Source organism: Mesoplodon mirus (genome assembly GCF_964341445.2).
Source record: "Mesoplodon mirus genome assembly, chromosome: 13".
NCBI lineage: Eukaryota > Metazoa > Chordata > Mammalia > Artiodactyla > Ziphiidae > Mesoplodon > Mesoplodon mirus.
Genome location: NC_138989.1, coordinates 16,071,531 through 16,094,553, shown reverse-complemented (window position 1 = coordinate 16,094,553; position 23,023 = coordinate 16,071,531). Strand labels below are relative to the sequence as shown.

Sequence of the window (23,023 nt, the reverse complement as noted above, 5' to 3'; positions counted from 1 at the left end):
TGCCTTGGCAGGCGGATTCTTAACCACTGCGCTACCAGTGAAGCCCTGTTGTTTTTTTTTAAATACAGATAAATGACTCAGGAATCAGCAAACTTGGATTTAACCTCAGAGTTCTTTCTGGTAATCTAATAAGTGAGTTATTAAGGACTGTTACACTTGACAAAGGACAGTATTTTAGAATATAAATCGCTATGTATAAGCTCATAGTCTTCTCTTTTGTAAAAATTAATAAGAACTTCCCCCCCGTTTCCTTCCAACTCTTTCTTACCACAGGGTTCTTTTCCACAGAAAAAAATGGGTTAGTGGGTTATTATTAAAACCATTTGCTCTAAATTATTATGATTCCTGACTTGTACATTAAGTACCAAAGTTAATTTCACAGAGTAAGACCTCTTTATTCCATAAAACATATAAAAGATACCCAGAAAGAGTCCTATAGAATAGTAAGTGATTCATTCAGCAAGTTGTATGCTTGCTAAAATCAGTCACATAAGTCTTAGGATGCAACCTAAGCCAAGAATATTGAAAGCAGAGGCAGGGAACTACATACCATAAGTACAAAAGTAAATTATAAGCAAGTATTTAGCATAAGTAATTTCACCCAAGAAAGCAAGCTCCTTTTCTTTTGTTCTTTTTCCCTTTTCTTGGGGTCTCTCTGAGGTTTTTTTTTGAGGTTGTTTTTTTTTTTTTAATATTTTATTTATTTATTTGGTTGCACCAGGCCTTAGTTGTGGCAGGCAGCCTCCTTAGTTGTGGCACATGTGCTCATTAGTTGCGGCTCACTGGCTCTTTAGTTGTGGCAGGACAACTCTTAGTTGTGGCATGCATGTGGGATCTAGTTCCCTGACCAGGGATCGAACCCAGGCCCCCTGCATTGGGAGCATGGAGTCTTAACCACTGCGCCACCAGGGAAGTCCCTCTCTGAGGTGTTTTTAACAGTTGCTGGCTCCACAGAACCATGCTTATCAAGGGAAGGAGATTTGAGAAGTAAAACAGATACAGAATGAAGACAAATTAAAAAGCGAAAACAAACCAACAGAAATCACTGCCACATGAAAAAGGACAAAAATTTAAGGACAGAAAAGAGATTAGAGAGTTACTGAACAACAGCAAACAGCATGAGAGACAGTAAATAATATAGATACCAAAAATGACCAAAAAAAAAAAGATAAAACTAAAACCATTAGGGAAGGAAAGGATATCCACTTCTTCCTTACCGTTTATGAAAATGCTAGTACCAGAGCACTGGAGAAATGCTAATCTAATTGTGAACAAGTACATTTAGAGTCCCACTATGTCCTTGGGGATAAAGGGTAAATTTTCACGTAAAAAACACCCAGGCCAGCTATCAATTTACAGGAAATTTGAGGACAAAAGGACACATTAAATGACACCACAGGATATAATCAGCAAAATTCAGACTGTGGGAAACTCTTCAACAAATAAGTTGCAAGGGAAGAAAAGATACTGAGGGGAATTTTTTTTAAAAAGAGATTTAAAAGACAGCAATGAATTATAATAGATGAACTTTATTTGGATCCTGATTCAAATAAACAAATGTAAAAACAAGTATTACTTTATGAGAACATTAGAAAGTTGAACACTGACTAGATATTTAATAATATTAAAGAATTATTGTAAATATTTTAGATGTGATATTGATATTGTGGTTATTTTAAGAGTCCTTATTGATGATACACATACTAAAATATTTATGGATAAAATAAAGGAATATCTAAAAATCTGCTTAAAAATAATCCAGCAGGGTGCAGTGTAGATGAAACAGGATTGGCTATGAGTTGATAACTGTTGAAACTAGACGATGGAAACGTGAGGGTTCATTATACGAAAAAAGTCTCTCTATTCTTGTATTTGTTTGAACTTTTCCATAAACACACACACACAGACACAGAGGAACACACACACACACACAAAGATGGATGTAAGTGCAAATTCTTGATTCTGAATTCAAATGTGGCCAATGACAATAGTCAGAAAGTATCTGCAGCTCTAAGGACAGCTTATACATAATTCTAATTGAGAAATAAAGGCAACTAATTAATATGAATGGGGAAAAGAAAACACTCTGACATAGTGGTCCTAAAGTTAAACTGAAAAATGCTGATTTCCTAGTTGGCATATACTGAAGGTTTTTATTTACATTTCTAGATCTGAAATGAAAGTAAATTGTGGTAAGTGTTGTGTTTAGAGTTCAGCTGTTGGATGTGTACATGAAAACAGTTAACATTCCATTACCAAATTATAAATGTGCTGACAAAACTTAACACAATAGGGTAGAAAGGAAAGTAACAGGTACTTACCAGCACTGCATTCCTGGGCTACTAGGTTGAGAACTTCAACAGCTGCTGGACACTGCTGTATGAATTCTTCACAAAATAAGCTGTCTTCTAAAAGCTGGGCCATGACCAGGCATGCTCTTAATGTTAAAAGATTTACAATATTTCAAAGTCATCAATGGTCATTCTCTAAAAAGTCAACTGTGAAAAACATTTCAATCAATTTTATCCTCTAATTTAAACAAGGTTCAAACTCCCCATTCCTCTTGCTTTTTTTCTGAGCTGGACTGGCTGGGAAGTATATAACTTCTCTTTTCCCCGCATAGTAACTGCTGACACTGCGTGGACAATCGGGAAAGGGAAAAATGGCTGCCATCTCCCTAAATGAAGTCACCAAGTGCCAGGTGAGAAATCAGCACCATCTCTTAACAGCTCTTCCTAACCGGCGCTCCACGGGCAATATTAATGTTCTGGGAACAAGAGAGGTCCAAACGCTTGGGAAATCTGTATGCTGATCTCTCTCACCTAACTCAAAACACATATTAGAGCTTTCTGACAAGTTTCATTGTCAACAGAAACTTGCTGTTGTTTCATTGTAAATAAACGTATTTTCTTTCCAACTCCAACACTTGAGAGCATTCCCTAATTTTCTCCTCAGCAGTTTGGAAAGCAGATGGACCAGACAGGTACTAATGTGGTCTGAACCACTTTAAAAAAGGCAAAGCTGCAGAAGAATTCCTGTGACAGGACCAAGTTCTTTAACCAAAGCAAATCAGTGGAGCCTTATGTATGTGCTCTATATATCAATCATATTTTGTTTATTTACTTTCTTAGGGAAACAGCTAAACTTTATTTCAAAGTGCAGAAACTGGGGAATGCAACAAAAACTGAAGTAAACATTAGCACAAGAGGATGGTTTCTGTTACTCAGTTTGGCATGAAGTTCACACTGCGGACCCACTAAGCCTGGTGCAGAGGGGTCCGTGGAGGACCCCTGTCTCTGTGCCTGCACCACCTCAGCACATTAGGGGATCTTTGGAGGGTGCTCACCTTGTTCTTATTTCAGCCAGGAGCCGAACGACTGCCATCACAGGAGCTGACCCATCTCCTGTTGCAGGAAGTGAGGTATGAATAGAGAGACTTCCCTCCTGAGGAAGCAACATGGACTGGACTGCCTGTACTACCTTCTCAGTAATGGACAGTTTATGAAGAGGCAATGCCTGATGGCGGTGGGGGGAGGGGCATGGCAAAAAGTTAAATTCAAGTAGTTAGTTTATAAGAAATGAGGGTGTTATTATCATCTGGAGTTAATTCTCAAAATTTCAGTTAAAAAGAATCAAATCACCATACAGAATTGCAAGCTAGACCCAAACAATTAAACATACAATACACTGTGGAATATTCCAAACCAAAGAAATGAATTTTGTCATCTAGGTAAAAATTTCCACACAAGTGTTACTATTAAATGATTATGCCCAATAGGTAAATACACATCACAAGTAAAGTTTAAGAAAACCAAGTATTCGTGCTTCCGTACTGTGTATTACTCATATTACTCATTACAGTACATATGCATATTACTCATTACAGTACGGTTACCATCTGCAGTAACATTTTAAGATGCATTTAAAAATCACCTTACCTCTGATCTTGGAACACAAAGTCTAGACAATGGAATAGTCAGTGTGTCTGATGCTTGCGACGTCTTTCTACAGTCTATGGGTGGGAATTTGACTGTAGCTATACCTTCCTGTTCATTGATAGAAGCCACTACTCCGACGCTTCCTGATATTCCTCTACCTAAAACCTAGAGACACAGAGGGATTAGCACTACCTACCAGCTCTGATGGTGTGAGCAATTATCTGATGTGACAAGTGGGAAGAGGAAACTTACACCTGTCATTACCAGCATTACAGTAATAGTTTCTTATAACGCAGATACCAAGCCCTGAACATGAGTTAAAATAATAGGTCCTAAAACCTTACACCAAGGTGGTCACAATATGATACAAATTCAAACTTTCAATTCTAAAATATTGCCAATATTAACACCACCACAGGACACAAGTACTGTAGTTAACATTACATGGTATTGTACTAATATCTGACTAATCTGCAGCATAGTGTGGATTAGAAGTCACGAGTTTCTTAGCTTAAAGGAACAAGGATTTTTGTCCAACTGGGTAGATGATACTTGTCTTACAGATGAGCAGTTAATCAATGGACTTATATACAGGGGAAAGCGATGATTTGGGAAAATGGTGGCTGGTTACCTGAACCTCAGACCCTATCTTGATTGTCTCTTTGAAGCCTCCAAGTGCACACAGTGCAGCGACAGCCTGGCGGGCGATTCTCTGAAGTTTGGCGAGTTTTCTGCCACTACTGCTGCCATTTTCCAGAATGCTTTCTGCATATTTCCCCAGTTGTGGAATGTACATCAGCGCACGAGACAGAACCTAAATGTAAGAAGCAGCCCATGCAGTGGGAGATAAAGCTCTGGTTGTTTTGATACTAAGCATGATGCAGTGTCTACAACAGTGCCTGGGTCCCATGTGCTAAAGGAACTCTGGATATGGGAGGGATGAAATAATTATCAGGGATGACCACGGACATTCTTGGCATATTTGCCTTATGTGATTGGACAGAACTGGAAATACACAGCCTCAAAATATGGGAGAATCAAACACTGTTAATAAAACCCCTAAACTAAAGCAAAAATTTATCTGCAGGAAAACCATAACAGCATACTGCCTACATCTCAACACCCAAGTATCTTTAGGACACGTTATAAGGTGTTCACATCACGAATGACTGGGAAAGGGGAAATTGATTACCAAACCCTAGTTCTCAGGAAACTGAACTATTGTCTGTAAAGATGAATTACTGACAGAGCATTCAGGGAGTGTAAACCACACAGAGGCCTCCTTAGGACTCAGTAAGTACACTTAACAAATCCAATAAACCAAGGCTGCATGATTTCCTAACGTTAGTACCAATCGAATACAAGCAAGAAGGAGAAACAGGGAGTGCCATTCTTCTCCTGAGAACACTAGCCTGCCTTCTGTGAAATCAGAACTGGCAGTGAAAGGAGATGTGGGTTAACAGAGTTGAAGCTACTGAATCAAAGCAAATTTCAGGGGAAACACAGTTAAGAAGTATATCTGGCCAGTTTGGGAACTCTCTCTTTGTTAGCATGTCCTTTGCTAGAACAGAACATTAACTTCTGTCTTGCTTCCTCTTTTAAGCAGCAACAGCGTACTAGCCTTCTCTGCTGTCGTGGTCCATATCTGAGCAGCAGTTGACTCAGGCGCCATCAGCAAGCTGTGAAGCAAGGCGATCACTTCTGCAGCCATGCTGTTTGCCACATGCCCACTGATGAAAGGTCGGACAGGGTCGGTCCTGCAAGTGTCAACAGGGAAAAGTGTCAGTGCCCAGTGATGGTGAATAAGGCAGACGAGTGGCTTCAGGCTTGGCACCAGATGTGAACATTTTCTAGTTATAAATTCTGGAAAAAGTGGGTTTCGGTGACTCCCATTCTTTCTGGTAACTGAAGAAGCCTTGGAAACAATGGACCTCAAACCTTTAACTGTATAAACCATCGTGATCAAGGAAAGGACCTACACTACATCTGCCTCTGGCTGGCAAGCACAGAACCTCACACAAACTTCCCAGGGGCAACACGCATTTATCCTTCCTCCAACTAGAAAGAAGCTTCTGTGTACAGTTGGGATGGTGACAAGTATTGTTTGGATGAAGTAAAGGCAGCAGGGACAGAGTTTACTATTTCTACTACTCAAAAACACTATAGCTGGAGTTCCTGGTGGTGGCCTTTCTCAGAAAAACAATCCTCCAGCCACAGACGTCTACTCAGCCCGGAGGGCCTCTCTACTCGACCCTCACAACCTCGGATGCACCTGGATGGTCACCACTTTCTGACTGGACTTTGAGAACAACTACTACAACGGATGGGTATTTTAAGCCCTCAGTCCCCATTTCCAGCAGGTCAAGGGGAGGATATAAAATTAAAACCCTCAAAACAAATCCTTTACAAAGTAAGTCTGAGAAGAGTGCAGACAGCTGCCACCCTGTGAAAGGTTTTACCTGGCAAGTTCAGAGTTCCTCTCTCGGCAAATGGAAGTTTGGGCGGTTTTCTTCTTGTCCCCTGTGGACAGTCCACTCACCGTCTCTGGGTTGAGCGATTCCACGGGTGGCCCGACGCTGACGATGAGGCCTGACTGTGCCCACTTGGTTGCTTTTCTCAGAGCAGCTGCCGCCTCTTCTGTTATCACCTCACAGCAGCCACCCTGGGGATCAGATTGAAGACATTCATGATATTCTTTTCGCTCTTCTCAGCACTATACTTTAAAAAATCGGTTTCCCCTAATCCAGGCTCATTTTTATAAATTCATATATTAAAATATTATATGTAGAAAGTTAAATCTCCACAAACATCCTTTGTCCTCACCCAGTCAGAGATCACTGTTAGTCCTCTAGAATTTTTTCCATGCAGATTCTGACATATATAATCATAGGCCACGCTACACAGTTTTGATTTCTTTTTTATCAGTTATCAAAACATCATGAATTGTGATCGATACGAACCTGATACCATAAAATATCATGAATATCCATGTCTATATATTTAGACCTACCTGATTATTTTTATAGTTGTACAGTATTTCATTATATGAATGTAATAACTTCTTTAACAAATCCCCTATTTATGGGTACACAGATTCTATTTTGTTTTTTACAAACAGAACTGCCAAGGACAGGCTTGTCTCTGGATACTTGAAAATGCCTATTTACACTCACCTTGGCAATAATGGGTACCATAGATCTTAACATTTTCAGTGCGACAGGTAAAAATGATACACTACTATTGTGTTATTACTTCCCTTTAATTATTTATCGTGTAATCTGTGAGCCTGAGCATATTTTTATATTTTCATGGGCTTTTTTGTCTTTATTTCTTATTATCTATTATTATTACTCTTTTAACCTTTCACCCTATGGTCACATTTTTTTTTTTGGATCACTTTTAAAGTATTTTTAGGCTGTAGAACTTTCTTAACAGAGCTAAGAAAATTTCTAGATCAAAACCAAGAGTTCTCCTCTACATTTTAACGTTAACGATACATTGATTTTGACTAGTTCTCTTGAAAATGGCCTCAGTTAAGCCACTGTCTTCAATTTCTCACCCTGTGGTAACTTGAAATTTTTTTAAAATTTCTCCTGAAAACCTGAAGCCTGGCACATGTTCTTCGACTGCAGGTCTTGGCGGAGCAGGCTCCTTCCTATTGGGGTTACCTTTGTCATGTCTCGGTCCATTTTCACAACTTTCTCCATGTTGGCACCAGTACCAAGTCGGAAGGGCCGTCCTTCTGAGCTACTAAAATGGGAAGGCAGAGAGAGGCAATGATTTTACAGGCATGGTCACAGGTGGGGGAGGCCTCAATGAGTGATCTAAATCCCAAAGTGAGGGGATTTTAACAACAGCCTGGATTGCTGCCTTTGTGTGAATGACTGGATCTTCCTTTCTAATAATTCAGCTCCCCCTACCTCCTAAACCTGGCTCTCAAAAAGATCTTTCATCAAATTTGTACTATGACGTTTCACAGTGCCCAGGAATATTCCTTGGAAGTTTCTTCATCTATGTGCTGACTTGCCCTGACCCCGCTTAGTCTATGCCAACAGCCTAGTAGTGCTTTCGGTTGCCATGATGGCAGACAAGGGATCCAATTATGAGGATGACACCATCCTTCAATCATTTATTTGAAGAGAGGACTCTTCCATCTGAGACATAAACACCTCTCCTAAATTCCCTTGTGCTCCGTGGGACCTTCTCGTTGTCCTGGATTCCACTGACAGGGCGCTGTAGATTTGTCATCTTTGGACAGTAATTATATATTTTTACTTCCTTGTTGAGCAATCATGCCATTCATCCTTCGATTAAATAAAGGTATAAAAAAGTTTCTTATTTCTTCACCTCACAGTCAATGGTATCCCTAAATTTACTGATGGCTGAAGGATGCCCATAACTGAAAACCAAGCTGCATTATTCCTTCTCAAAGCCCACGTCACACTATAGACTCCTCGTAGGACACAAACGACACATTCTCAACAGGATTTTCACTCTGTTGGGTCTGGAGAGACAGTAGTGAGCTGGGGTTAAAAGTTTGGGCTCTGCGTCAGAGGGACCTGCATTGATAGTTCAGCTCTGCCTCAGTTTCTCCATATGTAATGACAGGGATGGTAGTAATGTTGATTACCTCTTAGGGGTGTTAAGAGGGCTGAGACAGTTGATACCTGTAAGGGGCTTACTCAGCACAGTGCCTGCGACATGGCTAGTGCTGGATGGCATGTAGCTATTACAATCATCACCTTAGTAATGGTTGGAGAACTTCATGGGATGACTGGTCTTCCCGCTTGTGGATAAAGATAGAGAGCTTGCCATCCACTGCTTCACTCTCTTCTCCAGGGTCTTTATCTCCTTTTAAGGAACTCTTGGGGCTCGTTTTTGTCAGTGTGGTGTCAGGTTCGGAAGCGGTTGGAGAAAGGACTGTCTGACATCCTTTAAGCAAACAGAAAAATTGCGAAGTCGTTTGTGCGGCTCCCCTGTATAAGGAAAGCACTGGCTCTGGAATCTCTCTTCCTCCCTCTCTCCCGCTCTGTCCCTTCTCTGCTCTCTCTCCCTTTTATCACAGGAAGCACAGCTGCAGTTGTGGACAAGGGAAAGCTCGGTCTGACCGTCCACAGGAAGTGAGCGCCTCAGTGCCATTCTTCCGCCCAGGAGGCTACTCACCTGGGACCACGTAATCTGCTAGCTTTGCTAAGAGCAACGAGGCGATCTTGGATGCTGGGTCGCTGGGATCCTCTTGCTCGCTGTTTAGGGAGGGGACAGAGTAGCTCCAGGGTGGGAGCTCCACATTCCCACAGTCTTCTACGCTCATCAGCGGGAGTGCTGCCCGGCACAGCTGAAGAATGATAAGAACCAGCTTTGGGGACGGGCGTTGGTCAAGCAGCAGGGAGAGGAGTTTGGACACACAAGCTGGCTGGCTCAGGATGGCTTTACCTATGTGACTCCTACAAAAGGAGGAAGAAAAGGTCCACAATGCTGAGAGTGTTATGTACAGAAATTCAGAAGCAAAAGTTGCCTAAATGAGGTTAAACAAACTGATGACTTCGTATTTAATGAGGAAGACACAGATTTGGCAATATGTTTTTATGAAGGAGAATTAAGGCTTTTTGTAAATATCTGATGAAAGCTCATAATTGACCAACAATACTTTAAAAGATTTTTGAACATTTTCTGATACCTGATGTTTATTTAATTGAGATCCTATAGTTCAGCACGATTCACAGAACACCAAGACTTAGAAACCCAAGCTAGGAGGCTTTTAGTATAGTCTTTTATTCCTTTTTAAGAAGTGCTTCAAGACCAAAGAGATCATACAGTGTTGTACTGCCCTCAGGAGTGTGGGATCTGCCACAGCTGAACCTGTTACATTTCAGCAGAAACCAAAGAATAAGCAGCCTTATGTGGACAAGCTTTTGTGGGCCTCACAGCTCACACATGATTAAACCTCCACAGAATGTCTTCTTTTAAAGACACAGCATGAACACATATATATGGAATTTAAGAAAAAAAAATGTCATGAAGAACATAAGGGTAAGACAGGAATAAAGACATAGACCTACTAGAAAATGGACTTGAGGATATGGGGAGGGGGAAGTGTAAGCTGTGACAAAGTGAAAGAGCGGCATGGACATATATACACTACCAAACGTAAGGTAGATAGCTAGTGGGAAGCAGCCGCATAGCACAGGGAGATCAGCTCGGTGCTTTGTGACCGCCTGGAGGGGTGGGATAGGGAGGGTGGGAGGGAGACGCAAAAGGGAGAGGATATGGAAACATATGTATATGTATAACTGATTAAATCTGTTATAAGGCAAAAAATTAAAAAAAAAATTTGTTGGCAAAAAAAAAAAAAAAAGACACAGCATGAGAAGGCGAATTAATTACAGGTCCTGTCTGATTATTCTTTAATCTTGCTATAATGAAGGTAAAGATGTTTGGTTACTGAATGTAATTGTATTGACTCAAAAGGCTAGCAGCTGTTGCCAGTAAAGTATTGAAGCAAATGATAATGTTATTTTATGATGTAGATATTCACCTAAATAATTTTCTTATTTTGGAACTAAATGCTATTTTTCAATGACTTCATCCTCTGCTATTTTTCTTGAGGCAGGAGCATATCAGGATGGCCTAGTAAGTTAGATGTTTCTAAAGACAACCACCTGCAAAGGAAGCCAAACCACTCAGAGGAAAAGCCACCTCCTCCCACAGCTCCAGCCGGGCCTTCCTTACCTCGAGAGGTCATTGAGAAGACTCAGGACGTCCTGGAGGGCATCGTTCCCAGCAGCCTGGTTGCCGCAGCTCTCTGTCGCTCGGGCGAGGTGGTTAGTGAGAAGGCTGGACACCTGACGGGCCAGACCTGAGTGCACAGCCTCTGTGGAGCCGCCTTCAGAGTGCAAGAAAGGAGAAGCGCGGTGAAAGCTCCAGGAAGGCATGGCGAGTCTGCAGGTGTGGCGAGCCTGAATTAAAGCTCTCCCTTCGCCCAATTTTTCTTTAACCTGCTCAGTATTTCATTAGCCATCCAATTAGTGTCTCCTCATTAGATAACAACTGAATATAAACAAGGTAACAGTAACTTGAAAAATGATTCAGTGTTGGGGAAAGACATTCCTCTTAATTAAAACTGAATATAATTAATCCACACAAAACCCAGAAACATACTTTGATTGACAGGCAAGAATCACCATTTTACTGTGATGAAAACATCTTGATTTTTTTTTTTTTTTTAGTGAGGTACAGTTGATGTACAATATAAATTACAGGTGTATAACACAGTGACTTGTAATTTTTAAAGGTTGTACTCCATTTATAGTTATTATATAATATTGGCTATATTCCCTATGTTGTACAATATACCCTTGTAGCCTATTTTTTACACAATAGTTTGTACTGCTTAGTCCCCTACCCCTATAGTGCCCCTCCCCGCCCCTCTCCCCACTGGTAACCACTAGCTTGCCTTCTATATCTGCGAGTCTGTTTCTTTTTTGGAAAACATCTTGATGTTTAACTCACACCCTACCTCTTCTCAAACACAATAAAAGACATTTTTGGGTCTTTCCATTTTCACTGTAGTTCCAGAGCCTTCCCCAAACAACTCTCGTAAAGGCCACAAAAATTATTTGCCATTTACTGTTCATTCTGCCTAGAAGTCTTCTTTATCCTTCAAGAAGAACTCACATGTCACCTTCTTTGGGGAGTTTTGCCTGATCCCTAGCACAGCTGGTCTGTAGGGACCTCTATGCTCCCATAGCACTTTGTATGCACCTTGATCATGGCATTGATTGCACGGTAATTATTTGTTCATTGGTCTATTTCCCCCACTGGACCATATGTTTTTTTTTTTTTTTTTTTTTTTTGCTGTACGCGGGCCTCTCACCGTTGTGGCCTCTCCCGTTGCGGAGCACAGGCTCCGGACGCACAGGCTCAGCGGCCATGGCTCACGGGCCCAGCCGCTCCGCGGCATATGGGATCCTCCCAGACCGGGGCACTAACCCGTATCCCCTGCATCGGCAGGCGGACTCCCAACCACTGCGCCACCAGGGAGGCCCTGGACCATATGTTTTAAGGTGAGGAACAATGCCTTATTCATCTTATGCCTGGCTCTCAGGACAATAAAACACAGAGTGAATGAATAAATAAACAAGCTATATATCTGGGATACTATGGAGAAGTTATCCTTCAAGTTTACTTTTTAAATTGGATTGGTGACTGAAAATATAATCTGGAAATAGCACCTCAAAAGTGCAACTGAAAAATCATTGCATAAAAATATTTATTCGGACACCGTTAGCAGTGTTGACAAAAAGGAAATGAAAGATGTCTTTAATTTCCTGGGGTTACTGTACTCCTTCAGCTGGTTATCGTTCCTCCCCACCCCCTCAGCTTTACTGAGGTATGATTAGCAAATAAAAATTGCATATATTCAGATTGTAGAACGTGAATTTTTTAAAAGGTGTACAACGTGATGATTTAATATGCATATACATTGTGAAATGATTACCACAATCAAGTTAGTGAATACATCCATCACCTCCCATAGTTACCTTTCTGTATGTGTGGGAGGGGATAAGAACACAAGATTAATTCTCTCAGCAACTTTAAAGTGTAAATAAAGTATTATTAATTCTAATCACAATGCTGTACATTAGATCTCCAGAACTTATTCATCTTATAACTGAAAGTTTGTCCCTTTGAACAACATCTCCCCATTTCCCCCCTGCCCCCTAACCATGGCAACCACTGTTCTACTGTTTCTATGAGTTTGGCTTTTTTAGATTCCACATATAAGTGAGATGGCTGCAGTATTTGTCTTTCTCTGTCTGGCTTATTTTACTTAGCATAATGTCCTCCAGGTTAGGATACTGTTTACTGTCATAGAGTAGTGATAAATTTTCACAGAAGCATGCCGATGAAGAGGCTCCCATGATATCATAACTGATTCAACCAATCTACTTATGTAATTTAATATAGCTTTTCTTTCCCCCATCCAGCACAAATACTTAATACATAAACACATCAATAGAAGAAATCAATGAGCTCTAGAAAGGAATCCTGCTTCTCACCTTCTTCTTTTTCCCATTCAACGCAGCGGTTGGCAAGCACCTGGAAGGCTGCCCAGGCCATGGTGGCCACCTTCTGCTTCTTGGTTTGTTTCTCACTGGAGCTGGACTCAGTCTGACTGCTCAAGCTACACAGTCGATCCATGAGCTGAACAAGGCCACTGCGCACTAGGCACTTCTCTTCACTCCTGGGCCAGGCAGAAAGGGTTGAATGAAAGAAATATAACTGACTAGCCCTTAGGAACTTCTCACTTAAGATTCAGGTTATCAAAGGGTCATAAAACATGTCAGTATAGTTTCTTGTCCACAACTTAGGATACCAATGTATAATTCAACATAGAAATTTTTTAGAATGAGTATTTTCCTTCATAAATAATGAACTTCAAGTTCTGGTTAGTTCGTATAGAACAGCAAAGTGAAAATCGATGGAATCAACACAAGGTTACCATAAAAGAAAAAATCGATGGAATCAACACAAGGTTACCATAAAAGAAAAAAACTACATATTTTATCATAAGGGGATTCAAAGAATGAATTCTTGACATCTTCAAACTATTAATCAAGTAACTAAGGGAGGAAATAAATGTGCAAAGGCAAAACATTTTGCTCAATATATAAGTAATTTCCTAGGGACCTATTTCTTTCCTTCAAACTTCTCCATTTTGACAATGTAATATAATCCCTAATGGGGATCCACACTTGATCATGCAGGAACTCGACAATAAGGAATTTACATAGTAACTTTAAGTGTCTGTCAGGAGACAAGCTCATTTAATCAGAGTGATAGTGTCACTGGATAATCAAAACCAAAAAATCCAATTTTTTTAATTAAAAAATATTTCTATTTAATCAACTACATTGTGGTGTACCTTACTAACAATAAAAAGCATTTCCTTGCTTACCTGGTGTAAGGTATAGTACATAAGAGTCCGATGCTATTTGCACAAGCAATAGGGTAACGGGCGCACAAAGACACAACAGAGGTCATGGTCTCGCCGAAGGCTTCCTGGACCTGCTCGACCATCCCACCACAGGTTAGTTCTTCAATTCTAGAAAACAGAACCAAAGCTCAGACTTCCTCAACCATGTCAAGAACGGCGATAGTGAACACAAGAGCAAGAGAGCTCTTCTGAGAAACCCAAGAGTGTCTAGATGAATCCAGAACTGAAGGAATCTTGGAGATCAGTGTTTCCCAAACTGCAGGATCACAGAAGGCTGTTGGGCAGGATTTCTAAGTGTGCCTCAAAGACAATGCCCACACTCAAGAAAAGTCTAGGAGGGCTTCGCTGGTGGCGCAGTGGTTAAGAATCCGCCTGCCAATGCAGGGGACACGGGTTCGACCCCTGGCCCGGGAAGATCCCACATGCCACGGAGCAGCTAAGCCTGTGCACCACAACTACTGAGCGTGCGCTCTAGAGCCTGTGTGCCACAACTTCTGAAGCCCATGTTCCGCAACAAGAGAAGACACTGCAATGAGAAGCCCGCACACTGCAAGGAAGAGTAGCCCCTGCCCGCCACAACTACAGAAAGCCCGTGTGCAGCAACGAAGACCCAACACAGCCAAAAAAACGAGAAAAGTCTGGGAGATCCCACGTTAGGTAAAGGTAAGCAGGGTTCCTCACTGCAGGACTACTCAGAACCTTTTAAAGTTAAAGTCTGTCATATCTTTAGGAGCAAGAGAATGGCACCCAACATTTCCCAAACTTATTTAATAATGAAACCATTAATTTGAGGCATGGCTACAACATTCCATGCAGCACTGAATACTGTAAATGCAATTGCACTAATGAGAAAACCAAGACACAAATAGATTAGCGAAGCGTCCTTTGCAAGTTCGTACTCTGATTATGAGCAGAATATGAGAATCCTGTTGGGAAATAAGACCTTCCCAATGTAAAAACACAACCTGGGATAGATTCTATGGCAATTAATGTTAGCGGAAAACTGGAACTATCAGATTTATCTACAAAGATATACAACATAATATTGTTTATAATAGTAAAAATAAATAAAAACTAAGGTTTAAAAATAGGAAATTGGCTTAAAAAAGGTCCAGGGATATGATGCAGTGCTATCCGAGCACTAAAAACATTATAGGAGATCACTACGGTTAGACTAAAGACTGAACAAATACACTAAAACATTAATAGGTTTTATTTTAAGATGCTGGATTTACAGGTCATTTTTATTTTATACTTTGGGATTTTCTGCATTTTTCTTTAGATGTCTGACACATGGCATTAATAATGTCATGAGGGAAATGTAATGAGGGGAAAAAGGAATAATGCTGCCAGTGTTACAGAGAAACTACTCTGGAAGTAAGCTGTGGCAGTCACTAGTGTTACTCACTACGCCTTCTGGGCACCGCTGCGGTTGGGTGGGCATGTGACTAGTCTGGCCAACGAGCCAGAGCTCTGACAAGGGCCCTGAAAGCTTTCGAGATGGTGGTCTCCTCCTCTGTCCTGAGCTCTCTGTGCTTACCATGAGCCAAGACAGGCCTGCAATGGACGTGAGCAAGAACTAAAATTTTGGTTTTTTCCGCAGCGAAGAGCAGCCTCCGCGCCATGAAACTAGAGAAAGCCTGTGCGCAGCAATGAAGACCCAACGCAGCCAAAAATAAATAAATAAATTCAGAAAAAAGAAATTTGATCTAGTAAAAATAAGCATCAAAAATATAGGGATATAAGGTCGTTGACTGCAGCACTATTGTTAATGCAAAAGGAAACCAAAACGGAAAGAAGGAAGAAAGGAAGGGTGGAAGAAAGGAAGGGTGGAAGAAAGGAAGGAGAGGGAAAGTGAAAGAGAGAAAGAAACAATAAATGAACCTATGTGTCCATCAGTAGCGGATGAGTTAAATATACAACGGAGGTCCATGAAGTTCTTAAAAGCTATAATGCAGAACTATACATATTAACCTGAAAAGACACAGATATCCAAGATATATTGAGGAAAACAACTGATTACAGTAAGATCTGTGTAATATAATCTGAATTGAGTTTTTAAAAAATCATACACATACACACTTAAGCATACAAAGAGAATGAAATAGCTATTACGTATGCATAGTTGATACAACAAGCTCTTAATGAACAGAGTGGAATTTAGAAAGGGAAGGGAAGGAGACTTTTACTTTCTGTTATATGTGCTGAATTTTTAAAACTAAATCCTGTACCAGTTTTGTTAAAGTATATTATTTTATGGGAAAACATTAAAATCTAAGATCTTGCTCCAAGAGTAATCTCTGGAATGGCTTTCGCCCATTCCAGACAGGACAGTATAAACTAAGAGAAACAACTGACCTGGGTCCTCCTTGAAGGACCATCGTCACCGGACCCACAAGATGTGTCACTCCCCCGACTCGCACGGCGGCCGTCAGCAATTCCCGCATGTGCACCAGCGCCTGCTTGCGAGTGTTTCCCCGCCGCCACCTTGTCTGCGCAGCCAAAAGAAAGCTGCTGCTGGACACCTGAAACGCATGAAAAGGAAGTACACCTGACTCCTGCTGTCACACGACCCCTCGTGCTATCCACCTGTGGTCGGCAAAACGTGACATACAGCTTGGTCAGGGTTGGTGCCGATGAAAGCAAACAGCTGCCCCAGCAGGACGCTGTAGGTGGGCTTGTCCCTGCTGTCCTCGATGGCCAATGACTGCAGGAGCGTGAAGGAGCTGCTGCGGTGGCTGGTCACGTGGCGCCGCCTACAGCCAAACAAGAAAGCCGCTCAGGGAGTGTGTTGCGATGACAGCGTTCAGCCGCAGGTGGGAATCCGACCTTGGCCATTGGCTATTTACCTCTGATTTGCTCTAGTAAATTCCAAATCTTCGTTACCAATCATTTCCAGGTCAGAAGGAGCCGACATGCTGCGAAGAAAAACAGGCTGCCGCACAGCATGAGATATCACCTTTGTTTCAGAGGCTGATTTACAAGCTGGAACGGAAAGGAAGAAGAACGTTGACGTATCTGCTATCCTATTTGTAAGGATGGCAGCAACAGCGAAAAGTAACAAGGAACCACCAAACTGTCTAAGAGTATCTCTGCTTTCCAGTTCAGCCACCAAACCAGCTAGCACATCACAAAGATGATTTTTAGGCCAATATTTTTTTTTTTGGTGGGGAGGGGGGCGCCGTGCCACACAGCTTGTGGCATCTTAGTTCTCCAACCAGGGACTGAACCCGGGCCTTCAGCAATGAAAGTGCGGATTCCTAACTACTGGACTGCCAGGGAATTCCCTAGGCCAATTTTTTAAAACCTTGAATACTGAGGTTTAAAACCTCAAATATTAAGGTTAAAAATTACTTTATCTTGAAAACTAAACTCTTTTTATCAAATTGGGTTTCCAAAGAAAGGCTGAAAAATTCATTTAATTTCATAAACCATCAGTGTTAACTTTAATATTAAGCATTCCAGAAAGCAAGAGAGGACAGAGAAAGTAATTTCTGGAAGCAAAATATCTTAATTCAAATAAATCCAGATCCTTTTTTTTTTTAAAGAGATGGCCTTTGTTCCCCCTTTAATCCTGGATTTATTTAGCTGACTTACTGCCATTTGGTGATACCTCTGCTTTGATCATAATTGATGTGAGTAAATATCACACTTTAGCTAGAATCTGACCAGCCCTTCCTATAAGATAGATACTCCTATCAAGGAAATAGTTGTTTTGTAAAAGAACACTCTAATGGAAGCAGACAAAACTGCATGTGAAGATAGGCTAAGAAAAAAAGATGTTAAGAAAAGTTGAGGTCATTTTGAATCTGTCTTAAAAATGGTTAGATAGGGGCTTCCCTGGTGGCGCAGTGGTTGAGAGTCTGCCTGCTGATGCAGGGGACACTGGTTCGTGCCCTGGTCTGGGAAGATCCCACATGCCGCAGAGCAGCTGGGCCCGTGAGCTATGGCCACTGAGCCTGTGCGTCCGGAGCCTATGCTCCACAACGGGAGAGGCCACAACAGTGAGAGGCCCGCGTACCACAAAAAAAAAAAAAAAAAAAAGGTTAGATAGCTTCAATCTAAAAAATTTATAATTTTTGAAGACATTACCTCTTAGGAAACTACTGGTTCATCATCTCTAATGCCAAAAGCCTCTTGGAGAGCACCACCAGGCTTACTGAGTGGGTAAGTCTTCAATGGGACCTTTAATGAACACGGGCTAATGTGGCCAGGGACATGGTGTAGCTGACCATCTCAGCATGTGATCATACTGCACAACTGGCATGCTTCCCCTGCTGCAGGGGGACCCTATTACTGGGGTCAGAAACCTGGGAGTCATCCTAGACTTCTCTCCCTAGTGAGAGGAGCCCTGGGCAATCAGATGGGATGAAAACAAGTTCACTTGCTCCACAGTGTCCATCGGGCAATGGGTCTAGACAACATGGAGTCTTTCATTTAAGAACATGTTTATGGGCTTCCCTGGTGGCACAGTGGTTAAGAATCTGCCTGCCAATGCAGGGATGGGTTCGAGCCCTGGCCCGGGCAGATCCCACATGCCGTGGAGCAACTAAGCCTGTGAGCCACAACTACTGAAGCCCACGCGCCGTGCTCCGCAATAAGAGAAGCCACTGTGATAAGAAGCCCACGCACCACAATGAAGACCCAACGCAGCTAAAAATAAAAATAAATAAAATAAATTTTAAAAAAAGAAAAGAACATGTTTATGACTTCTTCTCTCAGGGTAAGAATTAACACTTGCTATTATGGGCTCTGCCCAGTGTTGTGGATCTGGCTTAAGTAAGAAGACTCGTTGATTTCCCTGAGAAATGCGTTTTCAAGCTAGCATTTAAAATGTGACCAGGAGGGCTTTCCTGGTGGCGCAGTGGTTAAGAATCTGCCTGCCAATGCAGGGGACACGGGTTCAAGCCCTGGTCCAGGAAGATTCCACATGCCACGGAGCAACTAAGTCCATGCGCCACAACTACTGAGCCTGCACTCCAGAGCCCGTGAGCCACAACTACTGAAGCCATGCATGCAGCCTAGAGCCCGTGCTCCGCAACAAGAGAAGCCACCACAATGAGAAGCCCGCACACCACAATGAAGAGTAGCCCTTGCTCGCCGCAACTAGAGAAAGCCCACGCGCAGCAACGAAGACCCAACACAGCCAAAAATAAATAAATAAAATTAATTAATTTTTTAAAAATGTGACTAGGAAAAAAATTAATAGTGGAAATTCATGCTAGAAGGTTCCACATAATTACTAAAGAGGAAATGCAAACTCAGCTTCAAGTAAAGAGAAAAATATGATGCATTCCAGGATTCACAATGTTGACTAATTATATGTTACTATGAAAATGACAACCCATAATCTAAAAATGAGGGGCACTGGGATTATAAAAATACATGTCATTGAGCTCCTTAGATGCTTCCCCTCAGAACTAAACAAGGCAGATGACGAGGCACCCCTGATGCTCAGATGACTCACAAAACACCATATGAATTCAATGAAAAGTACTTCTTGGCTGGAAAAAGTAAAAGGCAAAACAGAAAAGTTGAAATTTCCTTTTTTTCCTTTCTATGAGTACACAAGAGTGATTTTCTTTTCTTTTTCTTTTTTTTTTTTTAAAGCAGCTGATGTATGTTTTATGAACAGACTAGCGCAGACAGCCTTGCAGGGCTGGCTGTCAGCAGTACCCGGTGTTTCTGCGGGGGTCCCTGAGATGCTTCTCGTGAGGCCGGACTGGGCCGCAATGGTGACGTGCAGCAACAGCTCAGCTCGGTTCATTAGACTCTTCACTAACGTCTTCGTTTTAGCCAGTGGGTGCGAGGGTTTCTGAATAAGAGAATTCACTTCTTGTAGGAACTTCTCCCTATAAAGAAAGACTGATGTGCATTTAGTTGTCCTCTGGTTTACCAAAACTAAAGTGTTTCATTACAAAGGGTATGAGAAGACAGAGGGGAACCTAAGCAAAAGTAACCTGATAAATATTGCTCGCCTTCCCCCTTCCCCATCCGAGGAGAGCAGTGCTATAAACTGGCCAGTTTTAGTTCCTTTTGCCCAGTTTAAAGTGCCTATATGCTAACTTCTGAAGGCTAAAATCAAAATTTCCAAATACCAAATAAGTTCCAACTCTAAAATATTTAGTTGAATGCACAATATTTTTTTAAATATCTGTTAAGAGATGAGATCTTTGCATTTTGTTTTGAGCATCAAGGTGATAAATTAGCTTTACACAGTTACTAACATCACTAACCTCAGAGATAGGACCATGTTTTCAAGATCATTTCCATCAAAGGAGACTTCCTTCATTGAACACAAAAGTTCTAGTTCTTTCATTTTGTTCTAAAGAAGGAAAAATCAAGAAAAGATGGTATACAGAATCTGCAAAAACCAAGTTTTACTGTACGTGTTAAAAGGAACAGAAAATTTCTGGGGAAAAACCCACCTTTGGTCCATATTTCTACACCAGAAGCACATTTGTAAGTTACTATTTGATATTTTAATGATTAAAAATGGCAATGACTACTTTCTGGGGATTTCTTCAGTGCTTATAACTCTTTTACTTCTTTTTTAAAGGCTTGAAAGCAGAATTTGATAATGATGATAACTGCTTTATAAAACTATTAATCAATTAAATAACGAGTAACTTATTCTTTGTATCACTGACATGCTAATCTAATCAACTTTAACCCTTTTTAAACAATGGGTATGTTTCGAGGTATGCAACATTTTAAAAATGATGTTATCTCTACGCACACAGTATATACCATTGTACTACAAATAGCAATGCCCCAGTGATGAGTCATACAGCTTGCTCACCTCGTTAAAATGGTAATCATAGAAGAAAGGCATGTTGTTCTCCAGTTTCCCCTGCGTGGCATCATCAACCTCACTTTGCCATTTCTGTTCCAATTCTGCAACACTCTGACACATTAAAATATAAAACAACGTGAAACTAGATGCAAAATAAAAACAAATGCAATCTGTAAATTCAGAAATTTTAGTCGCAATAATCTTTTTAAAATTCAGATCACTTTTTAAACTTCATTAAATTTCTAGGAAGGAAGTCACTTCCCACGGTTATAAGAGACATCTAAATATTTTAACTTTCACTTACCTGCAGCTGTCTCTCCATGGCATTGAGTTTCTTAAATGTCTCTCCCATGATTTTACACAATAAATCATATTCCTCAGCATGTTCTTCTTGATACTGGAAATTTATTAGGGACTGCAGTGCATCAACCAAGTTCAAGTGCTTAATGACACATGATACCACCATTTCCTCCATCACGTCTGGCTGGATTACTTCTCTGCGATCACAAGGGAAACTAGTCAGCTGTATGACTAGAATTGGTAAGCTCTCAACTTACCAATACTGTATTTTATACATGGAAGAATGTACACTTTGATTTAAGTGTGTGAAATATTCACCACACTTTCTTTATTACAAGTTGGCAATAATTTGATATATTTAACTGATAAAACTGACATTGGCCGATGAAGCTGAAGATCAAAATTAAACAGACTTCATCTTCTATGATTTGTATATTTTGAGCTGGCGTTATATTAGAGCTGGAATAGGTCTGAGGTTAACAAAAGATCTTTGGCACGATTTATCTGCCAATTAATTTTATGCAGAATTATGGCTGGTAGTATTTTGGGCGTATGGATGTTGGGTTGAAAACAATGGTGCTTTTGTATTTTTTCATGTTAAATTTCATCTATTCTTTAAATTCTTCTCTCTGAAATGGCCAATCTTGCCTCAGAAGGCAGAGCAGAGGCCTGCAAAACAGACTTAACTTTAAGCTAGAATACCACAAAGACATTGGTAACTGCAAGACCTCACATTCTAGATTAAAGACTACCATCTCTCCAGGCGTTGAAAATAAAGAAATGTCTCTAGACCGTATGGAAACCAAAGTTGATGACTACCTTTAAGTAGAAGGTCAAACCACCTGAGAAAAACCTAGAACCTGTCAAATGTTAGCATGCATCAGAATCATATGGAAGATCTGTGAAGACACAGATTACTACTGGGCCCCATCCTCAGAGGTTCTGATTCAGCAGGTGTGTGAAATGGGGCCCAAGAACTTACAAGTTCTCAGGCGATACTAACATTGCTGACTGACAGCCCACGCTTTGAACCCACCGACCAGGAACACCACCTGGGGGTACTCTCCAGAGCACCTGGTTAACATTCATCAAGTACATGTAAAATGAAAGGTTCATCTGCTAGACTACAAGAAGAAACACACCCCCTTTGCTTGTTTAAACATTTTTTCATTGGGAAAATAAAGTGTTGTATAGCAACATACTTTATACTTGGTCTAAATTGAGGTCTGGCACGCCCAGAAATTTCCCTGAGCTTTATCATGATTCCTGGAGGCAGCCTGATCCGGGGCAGGTCAAAGTAGTTTCCAACAGGAGGCACGAGGACGTCAGAGGGGTAAGTGAATTCTCTGTCTTCTTCAATGGTCAGAGGCAGTGGAGACGGGCTTGGAGTAAGGGCAGGGGAGATCACACCATTGGCCTCCACCTGCCACTGGCACCTGAACATAAAGAAGAAGAGATTCTTCACTTCCTCTTCTATCTGGAAAGCTACCTGAAGTTTGCAGATATATTGATATTCAACATTTGAAGGATCACATTATGTATTAAGTATTTATTCATCAAACCTCCTCCAGAGGCTAAAGAAAAATGAGCATTACATGAAACCCCATCTTTGGGACTCTACCCCAACATTTTATTATGAAAACTTTTAAATATACAGAAAAGTTGGAAGAATTACACAGTTAACACTCATATACCCACAGCCAAGATTCTAGAAGGAACACTTTGCTATGTTTGCTTTACTGTCCATCTTCCCATCCTTTTGGGGATCCTTTAATTTAATTATACAGTATTTGGGTTGGAGAAAAGCTTACACAGTTCAAGGGTGTAATTTCAAACTTAGTAAAGTAAGGGCCACAAGGCACTTTGATGTAATTTTCATCTTATTTCTTAGACACAGTGATACCTATGGGATTGGTAGGCAGTAGGCACAATCAGCTGGGAAATGTACTAAAAGTAGTTTTCCACATAAAGTCCTTTTTCCTTTGTGAGCAA

General features: G+C 41.0%; 1 protein-coding gene across 5 annotated transcripts in view; it reads right to left on the bottom strand.

Moving 5' to 3' along the window:
• HECTD4 (HECT domain E3 ubiquitin protein ligase 4) overlaps positions 1-23,023 on the bottom strand; it is a 190,043-nt gene that overhangs the window by 62,163 nt on the left and 104,857 nt on the right. For all 5 annotated transcript variants that reach the window (XM_082641387.1, XM_082641388.1, XM_082641390.1 and 2 more), the window contains exons 25-44: positions 22,234-22,467; positions 21,036-21,228; positions 20,738-20,842; positions 20,172-20,260; positions 19,612-19,787; positions 16,785-16,920; positions 16,550-16,691; positions 16,294-16,460; positions 13,897-14,043; positions 12,998-13,182; positions 10,668-10,821; positions 9,102-9,382; positions 8,681-8,870; positions 7,607-7,688; positions 6,398-6,600; positions 5,560-5,695; positions 4,570-4,752; positions 3,939-4,103; positions 3,347-3,516; positions 2,322-2,437 (exon numbers count right to left, since the gene is read on the bottom strand). In XM_082641387.1, coding sequence (XP_082497513.1) covers positions 2,322-2,437; positions 3,347-3,516; positions 3,939-4,103; positions 4,570-4,752; positions 5,560-5,695; positions 6,398-6,600; positions 7,607-7,688; positions 8,681-8,870; positions 9,102-9,382; positions 10,668-10,821; positions 12,998-13,182; positions 13,897-14,043; positions 16,294-16,460; positions 16,550-16,691; positions 16,785-16,920; positions 19,612-19,787; positions 20,172-20,260; positions 20,738-20,842; positions 21,036-21,228; positions 22,234-22,467 — 3,254 coding nt within the window. The remainder of the gene's footprint in view (positions 1-2,321; positions 2,438-3,346; positions 3,517-3,938; positions 4,104-4,569; positions 4,753-5,559; positions 5,696-6,397; positions 6,601-7,606; positions 7,689-8,680; positions 8,871-9,101; positions 9,383-10,667; positions 10,822-12,997; positions 13,183-13,896; positions 14,044-16,293; positions 16,461-16,549; positions 16,692-16,784; positions 16,921-19,611; positions 19,788-20,171; positions 20,261-20,737; positions 20,843-21,035; positions 21,229-22,233; positions 22,468-23,023) is intronic.